At 35.5% G+C, this 19,247-nt stretch overlaps 3 protein-coding genes and 1 pseudogene across 3 annotated transcripts; 1 reads left to right on the top strand and 3 right to left on the bottom strand.

Moving 5' to 3' along the window:
* Nucleotides 1–3,937: 3,937 nt before the first annotated feature.
* LOC147282241 (eukaryotic translation initiation factor 3 subunit C-like) lies at nt 3,938–5,429 on the bottom strand. Its single transcript, XM_086248917.1, has 2 exons — nt 5,229–5,429; nt 3,938–4,843 (listed from the first exon to the last, which is right to left on the bottom strand). Exons 1-2 carry the CDS (start codon nt 5,412–5,414, stop codon nt 3,938–3,940), a joined length of 1,092 nt encoding a protein of 363 aa, XP_086105043.1. The 5' UTR covers nt 5,415–5,429.
* Nucleotides 5,430–5,537: 108 nt separating this feature from the next.
* On the bottom strand, nt 5,538–6,836 carry LOC147282240 (eukaryotic translation initiation factor 3 subunit C pseudogene; annotated as a pseudogene).
* A 3,974-nt stretch (nt 6,837–10,810) lies between these two features.
* Nucleotides 10,811–12,415, top strand: LOC147282239 (ubiquitin-NEDD8-like protein RUB2). Its single transcript, XM_086246699.1, has 3 exons — nt 10,811–11,010; nt 11,495–11,754; nt 12,119–12,415. Exons 1-3 carry the CDS (start codon nt 10,918–10,920, stop codon nt 12,228–12,230), a joined length of 465 nt encoding a protein of 154 aa, XP_086102825.1. The 5' UTR covers nt 10,811–10,917; the 3' UTR covers nt 12,231–12,415.
* A 2,193-nt stretch (nt 12,416–14,608) lies between these two features.
* LOC147282238 (calmodulin-binding family protein) lies at nt 14,609–17,545 on the bottom strand. Its single transcript, XM_086248189.1, has 8 exons — nt 17,089–17,545; nt 16,820–16,934; nt 16,675–16,740; nt 16,501–16,589; nt 16,281–16,368; nt 15,833–16,072; nt 15,606–15,707; nt 14,609–15,346 (listed from the first exon to the last, which is right to left on the bottom strand). Exons 1-8 carry the CDS (start codon nt 17,388–17,390, stop codon nt 14,609–14,611), a joined length of 1,740 nt encoding a protein of 579 aa, XP_086104315.1. The 5' UTR covers nt 17,391–17,545.
* Nucleotides 17,546–19,247: the final 1,702 nt, after the last annotated feature.

Below are 19,247 nucleotides of genomic sequence, written 5' to 3'. Positions count from 1 at the left end.
CATTTACTTTAGAATAATGCTATATGTACCATATTTTTATACCACATTTTTCTACCATCTTACGTGTCATTATTTTACTGGACAAGGTTTTTCTTTTTCTTTTTGAATTTTTGTTTTTATTTTTTAGTATTCAATGTATGAATGCCATGTAAGTTGCCACATAAGGTGGTATGAATTGTGATATAAAAATATGAGATGTCTAGCACTACTGTTTACTTTATTATCATTATAAGTAATGATTTTTGTTTAAAATTAAAATAATTTAGCCATCATAAAAAATGAATCATTTAATAAAATTACTTACATATAAAATGCCAAGCATGATGCCTAAACCACTCTGCCACCATGTTTTACCCAAGGAATAAAATTTCGGGTTTCGAGAAAATTTCGATGGAAATTTCGACGGAAGTTTCGAAGATTTTTAAATTTTGACAAAAATTAGACGGAAATGACAGAAATTGCTATCAAAATACGAAAATTTTGAATGAAACTTTACCATAAATTGATAAAAAATATTGAAGAAACCAAATTATATACTAGGTTTCATGTGATATAAGATGAATATAATGCACGCTGAAGAAAAATACTGTTAAATAAAATTAGTATAATGAATAAATGAAATTAGTATATTATCTATACTCTATAATAAGTACACTAAACCCAAGGAATAAAATTTCGAGTTTCGAGGAAATTTCGATGGAAATTTCGACGAAAATTTTGAAGATTTTTAAATTTCGACAGAAATTAGATGGAAATGACGGAAATTGCTATCAAAATACGAAAATTTTGAATGAAACTTTACCATATGTTTATTTAACATATTATCTACTAAATTGATAAAAAACATTGAAGAAATCAAATTATATAGTAGGTTTCATGTGATATAAGGTGAATATAATGCGCGCTGGAGCAAATACTGTTAAATAAAATTAGTATAATGAATAAACAAAATTAGTATATTCTTTATAGTGTATAATTTAATTATACACTATAATCTAAACCCTAATACTCTATATATTTTATATACGCTAATACTCTTTATACTCTATAATCTATACATTAAACCCTATATACTCTATATTTTTTAGGATCTTAGGTTTTAAGCCCTTTAGGATACTTTTAATTTTTTTTTTTTATATAGAAATGTATTAAAGTTTAAGGTTTAAAATAACTAAAAGAAATCTCAAACCCTTTTTTCTTCTTTCCAATTGCCCAAAGGCCCCAAACCCCCCCTCATTTTTTTTTTCTTTCCTTTTTTTCCCTGTGCCTCTTTCTTCAGTCTTTTTTTTTATTTTTTATCTTTCCTTCCTTTTTTCCCGTGTCTCTTACTTAGCCAAGCTTTGTCTTCACTAAGTGTAACAACCTAAATTTTGGCTTATGGTAATTTTGTTACTTAAATTTTTCAAATTTGTTTTAAGGTTTGTTTAAAGAAATTAAAAATTTCTTTAAATTTATTTTAATTAACTTAGACCTTTGGTTGTGGTTCTAGAGCTTAGTTGTGTGGAAATGAATTTTAGAAAATGAAAATTCAAGAATTTGACGATTATAAGAGTAGGATTTTTCATAATTTTTTTCAGAATTAAATTATAAGAGTAGGATTTTTCATAATTTTTTTGAAAGCAATTTGACTATTTTGAGGTTATAGAAAATTAGTACTCATCAATACAAGTTCGTAGAATTTTTCGGTGAATTATTTGGAGTCTCGAGCTATTTTTGGTGAATTTTTGAAGTTGGAGAAAATAGAAAATATGAAAATTTCGAAAATTTCGATAAATTTCGATAAATTTCGGCGAAATTTTCCCGAAAAATTATTAAACATGTGTTTCGATTTTGACACCCTAAAAAAATGAAATTTTCAGCGAAATTTCGTCGAAAATTTCGAAATTCAATTCCTTGACTAAACCCTATATATTTTATAATCTATATTCTATATTGTTAGAATATGGTATATGATATTAAGGTTTAGGCCCTTTAGGGTATTTTAAATTATTTTTTAGAGAAAATTACAGATTTGGTCCACTTATTTTATACCTAGTTCAATTTTGGTCCATAATCTTTTTTAAGTTCTGTTTTGGTCCACTAATTGTTTCATTTGTTCAGTAAAGGTCCAGATTTGTGACTTTAAATCATTTGGGTTGTGTTTTCTTCAATTATAATTGAACTATAAGTTATATTTCATCATTTCTTAGTCATAAAAACAAATTTGGAGTATTATAATCTAAAAAAATTGAGATTGGGTGAAGTTTGAAAAATTGGCAGTTTCGGGTACCCTACTTTAGGGTCAATTATCTTGAGTTTTAGAACTTCAATTTGAATGATTTTTATATGGTTGTAAAGAAGAAATACATATCTTTAAAACAAGTATATGTTCGCTGAATTTGGGTGAGATTTGATAGGATAAAAAGCATGCCAAATTTGAGAAAACAAATATGGACCTTTACTGAATAAGTGGAACATTTAGTGGACCAAAACAGAACTTAAAAAAGATTGTGGACCAAAATTGAACTAGGTATAAAATAACTGGACTAAATCTGTAATTTCCTCTTATTTTTTATATAGAAATATATTATAATTTACTAGTTTAGGGTTTAAAAACAATTAAACGAAACTCCAAAACGGCCAAACGAAACCCCAAACCATTTTTTTTCTTTACAATTGCCCAAAGGACCCAAACCTCAATCAACTCTAAACTTTTTAATTTTTTTTTAATTTTTTTTTCTTTTTTTTTTTCTTCTTTTTCTTTCCTTCCTTTCCTTTCCTTTCTTTTCCCACGAGGCTCCAGCGCTCCACTGTTTTTTCTTCTTCAGTTCTTCATCCTTTTTCTCTCTCTCTGCATCTCCCCCTACCGTCGCCTCTCTCTCCTCGATCTCCCCCTGCAGCCACCCCCTCTTTCTCCCTCGATCTCCCCCTGCCACCGCTCCATTTTTCTCCAAAAACCCAGCCTTCCAAAACCCAAAACCAGATCTCACCGCCGAAAATTTCGCTGCAATTTCGAAGATTTCGGCGAAATTTCGATAATTTCGACGAAATTATCCTGAAAATTTAACAAATATGGGTTTCGATTTCGACACCCTAAAAAATCGAAATTTAACACCTTGATTTCACTTTCACCTAGGCTTGATTCGCCTAGCCTCAAATTCAATAACAACATCTACTTTCTCATGCATGATATTTGAATGAGATAATATAGCTTATTATAAAATCGAGTTATGATGAGATCCGATGCATTAGTGCTGATATAATCGCACCCTAGTATGATTGAGTTTATCAGGATAATAGTAATGCTAAGCTAGTATTTTCCTGTTTTGCTGTTTTGCAATTGAAGTTAAACTAAAAAAAACTTTAGAAAAAAATTGATAAAAAAAACTTCTAGAATATAATGCTTGAATATAAGAGTGCAGTGAGAGTTGTTCATCTCGTTGATTCTACAAAAATGCACTTCCTCAATAATATATACACTTAAAGAGAAAAATTACGATTACAATATTGCCCTTACAAATATTCTGTTGACATGAGTAAAAGTAGGAAATAAAATAGGTACAACATTTATTAAAAAAAAGGAATATGCTTTTTCCACCAACTGTTAAAGGAATGAATCTAATCTAAAAAAGTGATCTACCTTTTTCTTCTACGGTTCTACCTTATTTTTATTCCAGCAATCTCAATTATTGATCTTGTCAAATCTGCTTGCAAGCAAAGCTCCTAAAATGTGCTCAGGCACAAAACTAAAATAGAGTAGCATGCTATAAAGTTAAATCCAGAAGATGAAGCATAAAAATGACACATCCATGATCCATCTCATAACAAAAAGCAAAGAAAAGTGACACCAAATTCCAGCTTTCAAAGTTTAAAGGTCCAAAACTTGAGCCTCTAAAAAGCATAAATTCAAACAATCAAACTGAATGGGTTGAGGCTTGCTAGTGGCTACCATGTTTCCTCAAGCACGAACCCCTCTGTGTAGACTGACCAAACGAGTTGAAGAATCCATATGAGAACCCCTTGCAGATGAGCCAGTCCTCCCTGACCCTCCACCAGCTTGACCGTATGCCAATGATCTATTGTACCCTGGGCGCCCGGAGGCACCACCACCACCTTGCCTTCCTTGAGTGTATGACAAGTTATTCTGCCACCTACCACTCGCAGCAGTTGCTCCAGCAGGACCAGCACCATAGTCCTGACCATCTCTACGCCTTATAGGCAGATCCAACCCACCACCACCTGTCCTCAGCTCCATTGCCCTTTCGTTACTTTCAACAAGGATTGACAGCTTCTCAGTCAGCTGGAAAGCGAGAGCCTGCAGCCTAGTGTGCATAATGTCATGGAAAACAATGCAGCGGGTTGGCTCATCCCAACGAGCACGCAACTCTTCGTTGACCATCATTTTGCTAACAATGCTATGAGTCTGAGCCTCCGAAAGCTCAAACATCTTGGTGACTTGTTCCAGGCTTAAAGTCTTGTAGGAGGGGGAGTAGGTCAAGAGGTAGGTCCTCATAGCCTCCTCCTTCATCTTAGCCTTGAGAATTTCAACAACGTTCGCGCGCTTCCAGACATGAAGGGAATTGATGACATTGAAGGCCTTTTGGAAGTCGCCTTTGCTAAGGGCCCTGGTGGTTGCCATTACATGGTCCCTCACACTTTCAGGGGGTCCTGTGAACGTTTGCTTCTCATTCATTTCAAGCAGCCGCCGGAATGTCTTGCTAATCACTCTGCGCTTTGTGTCGTGGATGTTAGCTGCCATAGTAGGCACCTCCAGCAGCATAGCACATATCAAATGCACTGCCTCCAGAAGCTCAGGATTTATGTGCATATGGTAGGGCATTTGTCGTCTTCGCTCCAGCCTTTCCTGAAAAAAGAAAATCAAATTAATTCACTCCTAAGGTGAAAAGATGTAAGGATTTTCCATGGGAATGAGTCTGACCAAAACAAAAGTAACACATGCACTTACAAAAAGTACTATGCTAGATATGTTTAAAAATTTCCTTCAAATAGGCTATAAAAATGTTAACAGGTATATCCATCCTAAATGATTGGATAGTGTTGTTTAACGACCTGGTGCCAACACATTAGTTACTAAGACAGTAACTAGTTGCATATATAATTACTCCAAACAATTCCTATTTCCCACATCAATACATATATCATATAGAAAGTAATACCACACAGGCACTCATGCAGATAATAAAAAGAATAACTGCACAGGAAAACAAAACACAAGCATATATCTGCACCTGTTCTAAAGTTTTCTCATGATATCTACTTTGGGAGACACCTTGTGCAAGCAACTCCTTTACTCTTCCACCTGAATATAGATCAGAAAGGCAGTTATGTCCTTCAGTTATTAGTCCACTCCGAAAAGCACACAGACCAAGTTGTGCCATGGCCCTATTAAACAGAATTTGGGTTGAAATGTCCATATGCTGAATACTATCTTGCAGGTGACTCATTAGCAGCAAGTCGCGGGCAGTAGAAAACTCATCCAGAAGAGCATGGTGATAAATGTCACAAAGCAGTGCACGAGCTTTAGTCCGATCATCTCCTTACTTGTATATGCCGGAAACCAGATTATCCATCAAGGCCCTACTACTCTCCGGAAAAGTGGGTTTCCGAGGAACAAGCTCAGGAGTTGCAACAAATGCAGATGGACCCCGACTATCCTCAACTGCTTTAGGCTCCTGGCCTTCACCATTATCACCCTCTTCTGCCTGGTCAGCCAATTTTCTCATGGCATTATAAACTGCTTGTGGTTTATAATAAATGAGTTCAACCCGCCTTAGAGCCACCTTTGCAGCTGCCTTAAAATCTCCAACTGTCTCTAAATACTCTTGAACATTTTGAGCAAGAATCAAGAACATAGGCTCATCTCTGAGTCTTTCAGTGTATTCGAGGGTGTGAGGGTCAATGCACTGCAAGCTCTTGAAGAACTCAGCATCTATCCTTTCAACAAAGGCCACCAAGTTTCCCCAAACCCTGACCGTCCCATCATAATCCAGTCCCTTCTGGGACTCATTCTCATCAGGCTCCACCATGTCATCCACCGAAATGTTCGGATACTGCACCAGAATGTCAAGTATTCCAAGCATATTCTGCACACACTTTTTCCACACATTTATAGGCATGTGCCCACTGAGACCAGGCTTGACATCAAATTGAGCAGAAACAAGACTGAAAAGGATCTCAAGCTTCTGTGCAGGAGTCTTAGCAACCTTTGTCAAGAAGGTAAGCTGCTCAACCTGCTCAAACCTTTCGGTCCCCTTCCTGCCCCGAGCAGCCACAACCTCCTTGAACTTCTTGTTAATCGTATCCCACGTGATCTCGCGAGGGTCCTTCATGAACTGCTTATCCATGAGCTTATCTTTCTTACTCATCTTCGTCTCCCAGCCATCCCCACTGTCCTTCTCATCGTCTTCCTCATCCTCCCCATCTTCACTACTCGACATCACAATATCCGTAGGATCCTCAATTTCGGAATCCGTCTCTTTCTCCTTCTCCTCCTCCTCCTCCTCCCTCTCCTCCTCGCTCTGCTCCGGATTGTCCCTATACATATTAATCAACTCATCATACTGCTTATTATTCTTCTTCAATTTCTGTTTCATCGAGTTCAATGCCTTGGCATTGCTACTACTCATCTTCTTCTTAGCCTCCTTATTCGCCAGAGCCTGACCCAAGAACTCCTCCAACAAAACAAGAGCTTTGATGTACAGAGAAGGCACTTTCTCAGACTCTGCGACGCGCATCACCTTGTCGAGCTGCTTATTTATCTTGTCAAAGCAGTCCTGCAAGCTCACCCAATCGTTTATGTTCTTGGCATTCTTGATCTTGTCAACAGTAGCATTCATCTCATAAAATCGCTTGTCTTTCACCGATCGAACCACACGCTTTTGCCATCAGAATCATCACTGTCACTCGCATTTTTCTTAAGGTACTTGTTGTCGATTTGTTTGGTAGCCTCACCACCTGTAGCTGAAGCCTCCTCATCATACTCACTCTCTTCGTCCTCCGAATCGCTGCCAGTCTAAAACAACACACGAAAAATTCAGTAAAAAATACAAGAAATTAGCACACAATTTCAACATTTTATCGAAATGTAGAAGCCGGGAATTATGAATAAAAATTGTATAATACTACAATGATGAAATGAAAACCTGGGTCCAGAACTTCGATGCCATTCTCTGTTTGGTTTACACGAAACGGGTTCGAAAATCAGCCCAAAGTTTATCTTGCTGTTCATTACAAGCAAAACCCAGTTCATGAAAATTAAGAACAAACAACAAAAACAAAATTATACTGGAAACAAAATCAACATGAGACATGAATTCTCAGATTACAAAAACTTTTAACACGTTACATGAGTCCGATTCCTCTCCTGGATAATCTGAATAATATGAAATTAACAAAAATGGTTAACAGAGCATGTAAAATGCAGACTTTTGGTTTTTGTAGTTTGTTCTTTTGTTTTTGCCTGAATATATGGATTTGAGATTAAATTCACAAGATGAGTCGCTGAAACAGAGAACGAATTGAATCAATCATATGCATGTGAAGAGAGAAATGAAGAGGAGTTACAGTGTTGCAGTGAACGATGAGAGCTTCCAAGCTTTGGTAGCAGAAAAAGAGTTTTCTTTCTTCTTTTCTGATTAGAGGAGAGAAGAGAGTGATGAGGGTTGGGCTACAAAACGGTTAGAGTGATACAGAGGATTCGCGGTTTAGTTTCAGAAATAAAAGGACTCTGTTTGGACTGTTTTTACAGGGGAGCGTTTTCAAAAATAATCAGACCGCTTTTTATAAGTTTGTTTGGGAGTTTAAAAGTTGACTAGAAAATCTTTTCTGAAATGAAGAATTACAATTCTGAAAAGTACAAAAAAAATAGCCCAATACCACCACCACTGGAAAAGACCAATTTTACAGTTTCTGGGGTATATATAAAATAAAGAGCGCCAATCCTTCCTTGGGTAATTGACCATCTTCAAATCCCAAAAATCATCATCTGAATTACCCTCATTTCCTTTCATTATCCATCCTTACAATGTAGTCCCCTCAAAAAGCCAAAACAGCATTGCAAGTGTGGTGAATCAATCATAGTGGTCATGGTGGCTAACAGCTACTTTGGGCAGCAATCTGAATCAGGAAACTTCTCTCCAGATGAATTTCAACCATTTCCACATGTATAGCAAAGCAGATGCATTTCTTAGTTCAAGCCTCAAAGAAATTTGTTTTCCAACTGGGAATTCTTTTTCGGGGACAGCAACAAATCCATCAGATAAGTTAGAGATGAGAATTTTGGCATCAAGCTTCCGAGAAAGCAAAATAAAACATCCTTTCGATGTAATACTTTTCACATAACCCTATCAGATCCAGAAAACAATCATGACCCACATAAGAAATTGCAATATCCCAGATATATTATAAAGTAAAAAACAATTTGCAAGTGAAGCTTTGGAAGAGCAATTGAGCAAATCACCTGTACCACCATATTAGGATTAAGATCTTCCATCTTTTCCACACGTTTGGTATGAGTATGCCTGAACAACAAAAATATTACTCCGTTTAGTAGTAAAACATACAAAACCAGAATCAAAGCAAGCAACACAGAGTGAAAGCCAATGAAAAATCTTACAGATTTTAGACTGTGACTTCGCAGAAGTCAATGCAAAATTGGCTAAGCATGCATAATCAATAGCTTAAAAAATAAGCCAACTTTTAGTGACTTGTCATGTAATGATCGAGTGATACTTTTTTTCAAAACAATGGAAGTCCAGTACTTGAAGTAGATAATGTATCATCACTAACTGAACAACCAAATTAAAGTGAAGGCATTGCATGTTTGATTCTTAATTTAATGACTGGTATCTCATGTTTTCTAAATAATTCAAATTCCCAATATGCATACTTCATTGACATATGCATATCATATAGATAGGTGCATACTTCATTGACATATGCATGTATTCCTCAAGAATTGCATGGCATGCAGTGAATGCATGGCAAACAAATTCTAGACCAAGCGCATAAGAGAAAATAAGTTAAAAAATAAATATTCTGGCCGGACAACTGCATGCTCAAGGATGAATTATATATATAAAACTTAATAACAAGAGAAACAATAAAGTCTTCTATTATTTTTTCCTCCAGAATTGCCAACAATAGCACCTACTAAAAAGGTTTTGTACATTTATTTTATTACTATGAGAAAGCTGTAAACTCCATCAAGAATAGAGCCCAAAGAAATCTCTATATTATTCAATCAAGAAAATGTCATAAACTAATAAGCTCATGTTTAAGATTTGAATTTCAATTCACAATTTCAGTTTTCAATTTCAATTTCAGCTCACAGTTTTAATTCACAGTTTCAGTTTATAATTTCAATTTCAATTCGCAGTTTCAGTTTAAGTAACAAATAAGAAGATTAGAATAGAAAACCCATAAATTTCATGTTTTTTTTTTTTTCAAATTTAGAAGTAGATGATTATGGGTTTAGGGTTACCTTGAGTCAATTTTTGCAAAGTTGTGTTGATGATGCTCTGATTTTTTTGAAATTTTTCAATTTACTGTAGCAGTGTCTTTGCTTTTGGTAAAGTAAAATATGAACAGTTATTTTGGCATGTGGTGTTTTGTCCTTATTGGTGACGCCTGGATGTTAAGTCTTCTAGAATGTTACCTGAAAGTTCAATTTGTTGGCTTGAATGTTACTTTCAAGTTAAATTTGTGGACTTGGATGTTTTTAGTTAACATTTTGAGTTGTGAATACCTTAAAATTAACGGACTCTAATAATTATATATCTTTATTTTCTCCAATATTTTTCCAAACCTACAAATATCCATCCAAAAGCCAAAAATCATCTAGGCCAATGGCACAAAAAATAGGATTTAGAGGTGTCATAAGGGTACAAAAAAACCTTATAGTTTTTTATTAATCAATCATTGTCGTTCATGAGATTTGATCTCAAAACCACCTTTCGAAAGATATGAGATTAAGTGTCATCTACTAAACTAAATGGTCATTGACAACAAAATCTTTTATGAACAATTATAATTCCATTGCAACACATTTATAGCTCGGCCAGTGCTATTCAGACCACCCTAAATTGTTGAGTTGACTACCCTATTTCAAAATTTCAACTTTACCCTTAAAACAAAAAATTTCAATTTTGTTCGTCGAGTCATTCGACAGTTATCTACCGAAATATTTATAGTTATTCGACAGTTATTTGCTGAACATTGGTGGATTATTCGGTGGATAACCACCGAATGGAAATGAAAAAGGCATTCGACAGTTATCTGTCGAAATATTTGTATTTATTCGACACTTATCTGCAGAACATTAGTGGATGTTTCGGTAGATGACCACCGAATGGATCTGGGCGATTTCATCATATTTTTGCAATAAAGAGTAAAATAGGAAAAAAGTTGAAAAAAATTTATTAGGGTGATCAACTCAGCAACTAAGGGTGGTTTGCATAGCCTCACTCTTATAGCTCAACCATAACGGTGTAATGGGCCGAGAATAAACAAAAAAAAAATGAAAATAGATTGGAGTGGTTAAGAAAATTTTCAGACATTTAGTGGGCCATGAATTAATGGCCCAAGATTCTTTTTCTCAAAAGACAGAACCATCCAATTCCAATACCAATTTGGGAATCTTAAACGTGGGGCCCACACTTTGTCAATATCCAATCACATTCTCTCCTTTCTCCTACTCAAGAACTGATTTTATTAGATTTTTCTTAATTCCACAAAAAAAAAAAGGACACAAAAGAAATAAAATAAAATAAATACCCCTCTGCACTTGTTCCCTTTGATATCTGTTTTCTTCTTTTGCCAATCGCTCCCTCTGATACATATCAACCTCTCTCTCTCTCTCTCTCTCTCTCTCTCTCTCTCTCTCTCTCTCTATCTCTCTGAGACCAAACCCTAGTCAACATGCAGATTTTCGTGAAAACCCTAACCGGGAAGACCATCACTCTCGAGGTTGAGAGCAGTGACACCATCGATAATGTCAAAACCAAGATCCAGGTACTCTCTCCCTCTCCCTCTAATTTAAGTTTTAGCCTTATTTATTTGTATTATTTGAAGGGAAAAATTATAATCTACGGAAACAATTTCTTCACAAGATAATCTAGGGTTATGGTTTGTGATTGTTATTAGGATTTTGTAATTTGCTTTAATTATTATTGTGTATTAGAGTTTGTGATTTTATATATGTTTTTTAGGTTTTATTTTTATCTGGGTTTTGTGAAAAGAGGAATATTTATGGAATTAGGCTATTTGGGGGGCACTGGGTTTTTGTTGGCTTTAGAAATTATTGATTTTCTGTGAGTTTTTTTAGTTTAATTGTTTCTTGCAAGGACAAAAAACAATAGAAATTATTCACATGTTAGACTGATGTGATGTTTTGGTCCCTAATATGTTTTCTAACCTTCTTACCTTTATATGCATCAAAGGGAGTTCTTTTTGTTGTTATTGGATTGCATGGCAACTCATATTTGTTTGTTTTCAGGATAAGGAAGGCATCCCGCCCGATCAACAGAGGTTGATTTTTGCTGGTAAGCAGTTGGAAGATGGTCGAACTCTGGCAGATTACAACATCCAGAAGGAGTCAACTCTTCACCTGGTTTTGAGGCTGAGGGGAGGAACTATGATTAAGGTGAAGACTCTTACCGGGAAAGAAATTGAGATTGATATTGAACCAACCGACACCATTGATCGCATCAAGGAAAGGGTTGAGGAGAAAGAGGGAATTCCTCCAGTGCAACAAAGGTATTTTTTATTTTTATTTTTTATATTCAATTTAACTAAAATAATATGCTACTTGCAAGTTATTTCTCATGTATGATTTTTATCTTCATCAATATGTATTACAAGTTAATGATTTGAATTTGTAGCATATTTATTTCTCATCAATTTTTCACCCAAGTAATATTTGGGTTTCGATGACTATGAATACAGTAACTTGATGAATTAAAAGAAATGATGTACCATAATTATTACTGTTACTGTGTTCTATCTATGCGCTCTTGTTTTCAAATTGGGCGGTGATCAATGTCCTTTCCTTCTTTTTTTTGTTTAAAGTCATTTCATGTATTTAAATCAAAGATCTTATTAGTTTTTCAACTGTTTGCAGGCTTATTTATGCTGGGAAGCAGCTTGGAGACGACAAAACAGCTAAAGACTACAACATTGAGGGGGGCTCTGTTCTTCATCTGGTGCTTGCACTAAGGGGTGGTAGTCATTAATTAGTATTTCATTGGTTTCAGGCAAACTCTTTTGTTCAGGCCTTGTTGAGTCTTGATACTCGAAAACATTTGAGTTGCATGTTTTTTTGTTGATAATTGAAAGTACATGGCAGAAAACTTGTTTTTAAGTTGGTTACTGTGGACATAAGTATTGCTGTTATATACTTACATTTACCTTTCTGGGACATCTACTGTTACTCTCTCTCTCTCTCGCTCTCTCTGTTTGGATACTGGATTGCCCAGAGGGATCAAGAGGTTACACAATTGTAGGCAGGCATCTTCTACTTTGTGAATTCCTCACCTGATGAATTTTGTTTCCACTGAAAAAATTGAATGATATTCTTGAGGAAGTGGGCTTGGATAATCTTCGACCTGGGTTGTTTATGATGCATCTTCATTACCCAATTCATGTTTAATGCTCCCTATGAATGTACCAAACAGAGCCCAAGTTTATTTTCTATTATTTTAGAAATATTAAAAAAAATGATTGTAATTGTTGAAAAGCCTTTTTTAAGGAACTCAATTCTTTTAAACAACAGACATTTATACTTTTGGTCGAAAAAAACAATTATACTTTAGGTTTAATAGAAATATTTGAACTTTCAAGTGAGAAACTATGAGTGTAAAAAAAACAAAAAGAGATTTATGGCATTTTCAAACTTTCCATCTTATTAGACAAGTAAGTTTAACAGAAGCAAGCAACCATACCACCACCAGAATTGCAATATCAGTTTTCACCCTTGTACCATTTTTACCTGTGTAATTCCAGCTATTCTTACCTGTGTATATGTTAACATACAAGCAATGACTTAGATACACAATGAGAGAGAGCATTAGCAAGAGACAGGGAGCATTAGCATTAGCACTTGGAAATCAAATAGCTCATCTCAAGAAACCAGTTGAGACAAATTGTGTTGTGTACTGACTCTACTGAGGCTCCTATTTGAAGAATAGTACTGAGGCTCACCCAGTCACCCATTGCAACCAAAGGATGATTAGTTAGATGACATCCCAATCATTCTGTCTAAACAGCCAGTCAGACCCTTCCAATTTCAGAAAAGCTTGGCAATGCAATGTCAAAAAGAAACATCTACATTAAAAATATTTTATGTCATACAAGCGCATCTAATGATGGAAAACTTATACCCTAGTAGTGCAAAAGTGATCCTGTCAGCATCCAAGGTCAAAAAACATGAAAGCATCCAAGTTTTCATGTTACAATAGAACTAAGATTTTTTTAGTGTAATCTAGGTTGTTTATGAGCCTATAAAAGAGATTTATTAGTCTTTTATGTTAGAGAGCTGCTCTTCTTTGTGAGAGATTAAGAGAATCCTATGGTTTTAGGTAAGTTAAGTCTGTTAAGAGATGATTTGCAAGCTTGAAAGATTACGTATATTTGGGAATTCTCTATTGAGAATTAGGCTAAGACGAGAGAGATTATCTAAGAGTGAAAGAGGTTATTTTCCTCTTCGATTGTAATCTTTTTCATCTCTTGTTTGTTTGTTGTGAACGTAGCCCAATCTTGGATTAATAAGTCGCATTGGCAAAATAATTCATTTTAAAATGTAAAGACCAAAGTGAGACACTTAAGAACATGAATGTAATATAATAGTAGGCTAATTTATGTATTTTCTTCAAAGGCCTGTGAGGGCCAACTCTTTGTGACTTGTGACATGTGGCCTTTGGGCTTCCCATGATCTAAAGCATGTCTAAAAGACTTGTGACTATAGTTTCACCTGTTCAGTTTTGTCAGCTCAGCATACTTCAGTACATGCCCAATGGAAGTATCAATGCTGAGAACAAATTTTAATATTTTTGTTTGAAGGGGTGGGTGATGGAAAATCTTTCAAAAGGAAGACCTCAAGCAACCCTTATCTTTAGGACACCAAGGAAGAATATGCAGAAATATGAGAATATATAACTCCCTTCAAAAACCACTTCAAGTTTTGGTTATGAGTTTTAGCATTCTATGCTTTTAGCTGTTGATGAGACCCATAAGAAGCAAGTTAGTATTGAAAACACATGTACAAGCTGTTATCAAGATTTTGGGGCTTCTGTAAGCCTGCATTTGCAAAGCATGGTAAGTTGGTAACCATCTTCTGCATATTCTGTCTGTTACATGACTATTAATATTATTACATTCAAGTCTCAGTATGGAACCCATAAATCTAAACCAAAGGGTCCTTTCAAGTTCAGTGTAAGAAGAGGCACTCAGGGGCTGGAAAGGATCTCTCTCTCTCTCTCTCTCTGAAGAGCAGTTTAGTCCAACGTCTACAAAAATGTTCCAAAATAATGCAAAACAATTCCTATAGAATCTTCTCTCTATCCCAACATGAAATCACTGTTACAGATGATCCTTTCATCTAAAAAGAGTCAGCCTATGGCCCTATGGTGTTGGGTCGTTTGCTCTTGGCATTTAAGGAAAGGCCAAGGGGACTTCTTCCAGGAGTTGTCTCTTTACATAAAGGAGATGGAGCTAAATTAATCTGGGGACTTTTTCCTGTTCTTCTCGGAGACAAGTTGGCTTCCTCTAAGACCCGCAATTGAAGCTCTGAAGGATAATCCCTCATGCAACCAATCCGAGGTCCAGCTCCTGTTGTCCATTTACTGGTTAATTGCCGAGCCAACTGATATGACATCATTCCTTTATGTGAATCAATTCTCTGCATAATCTTCTCTTTCGGGACTGGCGTTTTAAACTCTTCAAATTGGTCTTCATCAAACAAGTATAGTTTAGGAATCATGAAATCTTCTTCTGTTAAGAATGACTCTTCAGCTGTTTCGTAACCATTATCGGAATCAGAATCTGGAAAGTACTCACGACAAGTTATTGGAAGTCCTTCCTTGAAGGTGTCAAACGCACCATGCTTTTGTGGTATTTTAAGTTTGGCTATCTTTGAGCAGAATCTTGAAGGTAATCTTGACAGAAGGGGATTGTGATGTTCTTCAGAATAAGAGTTCTCATTTCTCAAATCAGTGCTCTCTTGCCCTGAGAGTTCAGCATTTGTTGTTCCAGTATCGTTAGATGAATCTGATTTTAATGGGCTGTTTCGAACTCCTACTTTGCTGCTCTTTTTGGAGAGGAGGCCTGCTTCTTCATCGTCACCTGGAGTTTTCTGAAAATTGAAAGAGAGTATACATTAGACTTACTATGTTTTCCTATCAATAATACATTAATATTTCTTTAATGAGTGCAGTATCTGCTGTGAACTATGGAAACATTAAGTTTCATATAGGGAAGAGGATTTCTACTAGCTTATGGAAAAACCATGATATGTAGAAATATAGATTTTTATCGGCTGTGGCTAGCCAATACTGACATTGTAGCAGATGGTAATATCTTGAATTAACATAATCGAAGTTTGCCGGATGTACCTGAACATTGGTGAGATCTACATTGCATTCCATAAGGAAAATCATGAATTCCTGAAAATTTTCCTCTGTTGGGAGATAATGCCCACTGTGAGGCCAAACTGACTGTTTGAGTTAAACAAGAACAAAAAGAGAAAGCATTAGTATCATATTAAAAATAATCTCAGAGGTAGGTAAAGGATTCAGTCTACTAGATATATGAAAATTGTTAATAGATTACACTTTCATACCTTTAGAATTCCTTGTTCCACTACTAATCTTCCAGCGGACAATGTGGCTCCGCCTGCCAAGAAACTTGAATGTTGAAATGTACCCTTGCTCTTCTGTCCAACATACAAAGTCTTGGATGTGCTAAGGACAAATATCCACTTAGTATCTTTGGTTTCTCCTGTTGTATCAAGAGGTATTCCACTCTGCTTGTAAATGAACTTCCCATCCTCCACTACAACTTCATAATCCTGTCTTTCAGTCTGCACAATGAAGCAACAGTTATCAGTAAATGCCTAAATGGGTTCTGTCTGAACTAAAATTTTTATGGCAATTTGTTTCATTCTTAAGGTTTGGGGTTAGAAGATTGAAATACCATGGTGAATAGGTTTATGGACTTAATTCAAATTGAAATTCCATGGTGAAAAGATATTATTCCTTCAAGAAATCATAATGGAAGATGAGGCTCACCGGGCCAAGATACTTGATGCATTGTTGTTGAAGCTTTGAACGAGGACATGCCTCATGGCTGACTTCTTTTCCATCTCCAATATCAAGCCTGCATTATCAGAAATAAAATTTTTATAGTTATGAAATAGGTGATACAATGTAAGAACATTGTAATTGTCCACCATTGGCTGTGAGCAAAGAGCATTTCTAATTGTTTTGTATGATGTTCCAGATTGCTTACCAGTAGAAGAAGGGCTGATTACTATCGCAATGGAGCCATTTGGCATAATAAAAGTGAAGATTATGGCCATAGCGATGTCGAGGGTCAATCTGTTGGTAGGAACAAGATTAGGAATCCATGAACAAAACTTAGTAGTCTGATTCTTAGGTATTACACTATAAGTACAGAACTTACTGCCTCAAGCCAATGCTGTAAAGCAAGTTTACGGGCCTTTTTATCTTTAGACAAACCTTTTCCCACCTTCAAAAAAGGTGCAAAGCAAAATTCAGAACCATAATAGAGCAGTACAGACGTACACATCACATGGTTTAATACTCACCTTGGCAGCTCTTGTTCTTGCCCGAGACCAACGAGAAATAGCTGTCTGAGTTTTCTCAATGTCAAAAAATGATATAGAGCTCCGCTTTAGTTCAGCGAAATCTAGCAGCTTCCACCTACAAAGTGAGTTACCAAAACATAAATCTAACTCTAACAACAAGAATACAAAGAGGGGATATGTAGATAGGAAGTGAGCATAAAACTTTTCCATTTCCTTTCAGGTTTGAGACCAAAAAATGGACTATTTTGCAAATAGACATTAATACATACCATCTCTGCTCTGCAACAATTGCACAATCTGCTAGCCGTCTCCTCGTGCGGAAACTTTTATACACTTTCTGCAATTTCAATGCAGCCTGGTATCTATGTTTTCCATGCTCCTTGCAAAAGTTATCTGATCCAGGCATCGATTGCTCTCCAGTATCTTGGATCATAGAGCTTGCTGCTCTGTCAGACACATTGTTTTCCATTTCTGCACAAGGTGTTTTAGCTAACTCCTCGGTATCTAACTCCCTCCCTTTAAAGCTAACTGGTTCTTCATGTGTCATCTTTTCCAAAACAGGTGACTTCATTATGGTTGTTGGTTCAGAATCAGAGCTATTGAAGCTTAATGACTGCAATGGCTTCCTCTCTTCTTCTTTCCCAATACTAACTGGCCTCACAAGAGAAGCTCCACAATAACTATCCAAATCATCAAAATCAGAAAGTGGGCAGGATACTGGAAACCCCACCATTTGACCAAAAAGGGTCTATATCAATTATAGTACAGATAACCAAGATCTGAATCAACAAGATCTATGGAGTCACTTTACCTGTGAAAAATGAACAAAATGTACAGAATTAAGTATAACAAGTTCATCAATGGCCAAAAAAAAAAAAAGTATAACAAGTTCATCAAATTCGGTATCCATGAAATGCAGTAAAATTAGAGGGTATCAAATATCAACAACAATGTTCAGTATTCATGAATAGAGGTCTACCATTGGATACATGGACATTACATCCATTTCCTCCCCATTCCTGCTTTTCTATAAGAATCTAACCATGCTTCCTCAAAAGTCATTTTATAATATCATGCAAATTGCAAAGGAGGCTTTAAATCCAACACACTAAAATGGGTTATACAAAATTTACAACTTTTAAATTTGAAAATATCAAAGGTCTAAAATCAGGAACACACATCACACATTCCTCAAATGCATTGAATGCAAAAACACAACAACTATATGTACATCATCAATCTCTTCCCAAAGGGCCATTGTGCCACTCTCATTGCAATATTCAAAAAAATTAAAAAAAGCAAGAATCACAACCAAGAAATAATCTTATACATTCCATCAAACTAATTTTTATAGGAGGTAAAGCAACAACAAAAACATGAAGAATAGGAAAAAACTAAAAGATTAAAATGAAGGGTGCACAAAATAAGTCTTACGTTAATCAGAGACAAAATGAAAGCAGGGAAAGAAGTGGTTTTAGACAGGGTTGAGGAGAGAGACAGCCAAAGAAAGGTAGAGAGAGAAAGATGGAGAGAAGAATGAATGAAATGGCCAAATGGGAATTGCAAGGTAATGATGGGAGAGAGACCGGAGAATGTGGGGAGGGTGAAGGGGTTCTATTCGTTTGTTGAGGTTCAAAGATTACAGAGTGGTTTTCATTTCATGGGTTCCTCTCTGTTCCCCTCAGAGCTTTGCTTTTTTTCTCTCTGATTCTCTCAGCACCTATAACTTGGCCCCATGCTATTCTTGCAACATTTATATATAGAAGCTAGAGAGAGACCTTCTATAGAGAGACCTTCTATAGAGAGAGAGAGAGAGAGAGAGAGAGAGAGAGAGAGAGTAAATTGTATTATAGTGTCCAAATGTGTTATTGAACTTATTGACCACAAGAGAAAATAGTGTACGAGTTTTAAAGAAAAAAATTGTTTTAAATTTTTAATTAAGTACCCCCTTTTGTTTGAGTATCAAAAGTTGTTATTAGGTCCCAGAAATAAATTTCTTGAATTTCAATCATTGTTTCGATTGAATATTGTGTGGTTTATACTCATAATCCTGACAACAAAATATTTCTTGTTGTCAAAGACTCAAAGTCTAGTAAAACGACATTACCCTTTTGTCCTACATAATATCTATAATGCTAGTGAACTAGTCCTATATATCATGCTAGTTCTATATATAAGCACATCAATTTAAACCCTGAATATATCATGTAAGGCCTTCCACTATGGTAAGACTCTTTTTTTTTTTTTTTACCCAAAGCCCATTTTGGATTACAAATAGTGGTGTGATTCATTTCTCACTGCAATGGTGCTGTGATCTATTTTGGGTCACAATGTTGTATACCTATTTAAAATTTGGCTAATATTGATTAAGTGATATTTAATTTATAATTTAAAATTTAAATAATTATAAAAATTATTCTATTGGTCT

The sequence above is a fragment of the Dryas octopetala genome, chromosome 6, assembly GCF_963921425.1.
Source record: "Dryas octopetala chromosome 6, drDryOcto1.1, whole genome shotgun sequence".
Lineage (NCBI taxonomy): Eukaryota > Viridiplantae > Streptophyta > Magnoliopsida > Rosales > Rosaceae > Dryas > Dryas octopetala.
This window is presented reverse-complemented; position numbering and strand designations above follow the sequence as displayed.